We start from the raw sequence: 4,579 nt of genomic DNA, 5'->3' as shown, positions 1-4,579 counted from the left end.
AAAAAAAAAAAAAAAAAAAAGAAGTTGCCTTGGTCATGATGTTTCCACGGCAACAGGAAAGTAACTGAGGCAATCCGCATGTAAAATCAGTTAAAATAACAACCCTGTTATCATCGTCTTGTTTCGGTTTGTTAAGGAAACAAGAAGGCTAGATGACCGACCTCCTGGCACAAATCAGCTTATAATGGCAATTGTGAGGGCGACCAAGAACACCACAGAAATGTGACCAAAAGGCTACAAAAGGTGGTGGCGCACACCTTCAATCCTGGCACTCAGGAGGCAGAGGCAGGAGAATCTCTGAGTTTGAGGCCAGTTTGGTCTATATAACAAGTTCCAGGACAGTCAGGGCTACACAGAGCAACACTTTTTCAAAAAAAAAAAAACAAAAAACACTGAACAAAAATAAATGTGACCATAAAATGTGTGAATCCCGCAAATTCATTTTAATGTGGAAGTTTCTGGGAAAGCATATGGGGATACTATTTCATTCATTTTTAATTTCTATGTAGGCCAGGCTGGGCTCAAACTCACAATAATCTTCCTGTCTCTGCCTTTAGAGCGCGAGTGTTACCATTTCAGGCATCGGTCGCCATACCTAGCTTGCAATTTTATTTCTTTTAAGCTCTCAATATTATTCCATATCTGTTCTCTTTCTATTTATCACAGGAGTTTTGTAGGATGGGCATCATCTGAACAACAGAATGGGTTAAAACATGGCTTGCTCAGCCACAGGATCCAGTCTCAAAAAAAACGGCTGCTGCCACCTCGGTAGCACCCACCAGCTACCAGAAGCTCTGAGGTTTGCACCAGTGGAGTGAGTGCAAGCCTGAAGATCACCAGCCGGCCTGAGAACTAACCTGCAAGATCGTAGAGTTCAGTGTCAGAGGCGCTGGCCAAGGCTTCTTCCAGCTCTGGGTCCAGAGTCACTTTTTCTTCTTTTGGAGCTTCTACAGGCTTTTCTTTGGGGATAAACACTCTCCCTTTAAATCAGAATGAAAACAAAGATGACCGTGCTATACTGCCTTATGGGTAAGGCACCAGACTGAACAGAAGATGCACCGTTGGCATGAAAGATAAATCGCTGAGCTGTTTTATCATTTGAGGTCCCTGATCCTGATACCTCACTGGGCTCCCCTGGGCTACACTCGTTTTAGCAATTAAGCTTCTTTCTAATGGCGATAGTATCGTCAACTTGACAGGGTCTAGGGAAGGCAAGGCTCCAGGCATGTTTATGAGGGAGAGAGTTTCTAGTGCTCCAGTCCATAGGCTGGGATCCTGGAAAAGGAGAATTCACACTGAGCACTAGCATCGTCTCTCGGACTCTGGCCTGTGGATGTGAAGCGAGCCTGTCTCCGTCTTGGGCTTCTGCTGTCCCGCCCTCCCTGCCACAGTGGGCTGCATTCTGGAGCTGTGAGCCTAAACAGACCCATCATTCCTTACGTGCTTTTGTCAGAGCAGGACAGTCACTGCTCCACCAGCCATCTCCCAAGCTACAGGGTGCGGCCGTGTTGTATCTTTTAGACTCAGAAAGCTCTAGCCTTCCTTGGTCACAAGCCTCCTCCAGATGAACCTGGATCCGGGGGTAATTTGCCAAAGCCACACCTCTCCTCAGAGAAGAAATGACAAAAGCATTCCCCTTAGTATTCTGTCATTATCTAACATACGATGGGATTTTATTGAAGGTTTTTTTTTTTTTTAATTTAGTTTAAGCTTGTCACCATCTGGTAAGTCCAACAGCAACTGTGTTACCATAGAAACATCTCATACTCCATAGTAACCCACGGCTGTTTACCTGACTCATCACTGATCAGCTCTACGTTCTTAATTTCCTTCTCAGTATCATCAGACATGTACAGCACAGAGGGGTGACAGGGATGGCTCATGCTCAGTGCTCAGTTTTCCTTGCCACTGAGTACAGGCTTAAAGATCGCTTCCCTTCACTGGAGCTCAGAGGAAGGGGTACCTCCACCAAGTCACCCGGCTCTACTGCATGTTCTCAAACTGATACAGAGACCACACAACCGCCAAAGTACACAGCAAAATGATGAACATGGTCACAGAGCTGCGAAAGCAACGCCCAGGGGCCATGGTCAGCAAGAGGGGTGAATACAGAGAGGGCTCTGGGGAATCTGAGACCCTAGCATTTAAGCTGAGAGCTTCATGGTTTTTTAAAACATAATGGGGATATGGGTCAGAGAAAAGAGCCGATGAGAAAATTACCTTGAGTTGGACAAATCTGGGAACATGAGCAATGACACAGGCTGAGACTTAGCAAGGAAAGGAGAACTGTAGCCAAGAGCTAGTGGAAGCTAGACCCACGCTGAGGTTGCAGCAGGAAGTTGGGACATTATGTAGGAAGCATGCCTGAAATTCCAGCACTGGAGGGAGATGAAGTCAGGAACAGAAGGAATTAACAGTCTATTTAGGCAGGAGAGGTGGGGAGGGAAGGGACAAGGGGGAACAGGGAAGGGAAAGTAAGGGAAGGGAGGGAAGGAGAAAGGAGGGAGGGGAGGGAAAGAGAGGAGGAGAGAAGAGGGAAGGGGGGAGAGGTTCTAGCATGGGCTTGCTCCTCACAGCCTTCCCAGTTACATCCCGCTGTTTCTTTTACTAGATGACAAGCATTTGAGGGCAGAACAAGGTCTTATATACCTGTGGGTCCAGGGTCTGCCATAGAGCTCTGTACTGGGGATAGCAAATGCAAGATGAATGGATGACAGACGGGCTTGTCATCACAGCATGAAGTTAGGGAGTCAGGCTAGAAGCTCTCTAGACAGAGCAGAAAGGCCTTGCCGAGATGCCTGCAGCTGAGACCCAAAAGGCTGAGGGAAACACACCATTGCCGGTGCATCTATTTTGGGTAGGGTGCCGCTTTACATTTTCAAAGCTTTGTCTTGAGACTTTGAAAAAAAATTTTTTTTTTGACAAAATTAGTTTCAGAACCATTACATCCCATGTATCCATTTAATTCATCACATATCCGGCCATGGTTTTTTTTTCCTTTTAAACTAATAAACTTTAATTTTGAGAAGAGCTTTAGGTTCATATCCAAATTAATCAGAAAATTCTCATATATCACTCCCCCACACTGACCTCCCCACTAACATCCCACACAATAGTGGGCGCATGTGTGACAACCAATGAACCCATAAAGCCCCACCGTCATCACCCGTGAGCTGTGATCTACCTTAGGGTTCACTCTGGGTGCTGCATCTACCAGCCACAGTCTTTTGCAATCCCATGTGTAGTCCATAGGCTTATTTTCTCTTCCCAGGTCAGCTCCTTTGGTTGATGCCCTATAGTACGTTAAGGGCACCTTGTCCCAAGAGGTGCAGTCTGCGGCCCTTACCTTTCTTTTCTCCTGTGAAGGGCACAAAGTCCTCCCTGTCCTTCTGCTCCAGCGCCTCCTTCTCCAAGTACATGAGGAGGTGCTCTCGGTCAAATGGGCCAGTGGCTGCTTTCTGGGTCTGGTCTTTCTGTCGGAATCCAGCCGGTAGCATCGCACTCTGACAAGACAGATACGAGATGAAGGGAAGACACGTGCTGGACCGAGTTTGCTATTTCTTTACTCTTTTGGACTTGCTGTACGTGGAAAAGTGGTGGTGGTGGGGGGCACCTATACTGGCTGAGGGCTGGGGTCTCTAGGATCGTTCTAGGGACATGTTATTCTGACCTCCTTTGCTAAGGGAGGAAACCCAACCAGCTCAAGGGACATAGTGACAGGAGCAGCAGCCTCTGGACCTTCTGCAGATGCCTTCTGGAATGTGGAGGGAGAAGGTCTTTTTGTGTCCATCACGATTAGGTTTGGTTAGGTATGCACACAAGAGCTCCTAAGTCAGGAGTCTGGGTAACTACACTCACTCACTTCTAAACTGTTTCCTGCAGACATAGCTGAGAGGTAAGGAAATACTATGGTGTATGTCGATATTTGCCCGAGTAAGATTCATTTACTTGTCTTTCTGAGACACAGTCTCATGTAGCCCTGGTTGGCCTCAAACTCACTATGTAACTGAGGCTGGCCTTGACTCCTGATCCCCCTGCCTCTGCCTCCTCAGTGCTGGGATGAAGAACATGTATCAACATGCTCAGCTTTTGTTCTAAGTTTTTCGTTTTTCTTTTTTCTTTTTTTTGCCCGATAAAGTCTCACCACATAGCACTGGCTGTAGACCAGGCTAGCTTTGAATGCTCAGAGATACGTGTGCCTCTACCTCCCAAGTATTGGGATTAAAGGAGCGTGTCACTATACCTGGCTTTACTTTCGATTTTTAAGTCAAGATCTCACTTTGTAGCCCATGCTGACTTAGAACTCACTATGTTGCTCAGGCTTGACCCAAATTCACAATCTTCCTCAGCCTCCCAAGTGCTGGGATGATAGACATGTGGCATTATGACCACCTGCTCTGATTAAGCCCCAAGTTCCTTCCTTATATGTATAAAAATATTATACTTAGCCGGGCAGTGGTGGCGCACGCCTTTAATCCCAGCACTTGGGAGGCAGAGGCAGGCGATCTCTGTGAGTTCGAGACCAGCCTGGTCTACAGAGCTAGTTCCAGGACAGGCTCCAAAACCGCAGAGAAACCCT

General features: G+C 46.9%; 1 protein-coding gene across 3 annotated transcripts in view; it reads right to left on the bottom strand.

Annotated features, from left to right (window-relative positions):
• Positions 1 to 4,579, bottom strand: part of Tmod2 (tropomodulin 2) — a 40,125-nt gene that overhangs the window by 18,235 nt on the left and 17,311 nt on the right. For all 3 annotated transcript variants that reach the window (XM_005347618.2, XM_005347619.2, XM_026779287.1), the window contains exons 3-4: positions 3,347 to 3,503; positions 858 to 980 (exon numbers count right to left, since the gene is read on the bottom strand). In XM_005347618.2, the coding sequence (XP_005347675.1) occupies positions 858 to 980; positions 3,347 to 3,503 (280 nt within the window). The remainder of the gene's footprint in view (positions 1 to 857; positions 981 to 3,346; positions 3,504 to 4,579) is intronic.

Source organism: Microtus ochrogaster, chromosome 5 (assembly GCF_000317375.1).
Source record: "Microtus ochrogaster isolate Prairie Vole_2 chromosome 5, MicOch1.0, whole genome shotgun sequence".
Taxonomy (NCBI): Eukaryota; Metazoa; Chordata; class Mammalia; order Rodentia; family Cricetidae; genus Microtus; species Microtus ochrogaster.
The sequence above is the reverse complement of the archived record's forward strand: the minus strand, read 5'-3'. Positions and strand labels throughout refer to the sequence as shown.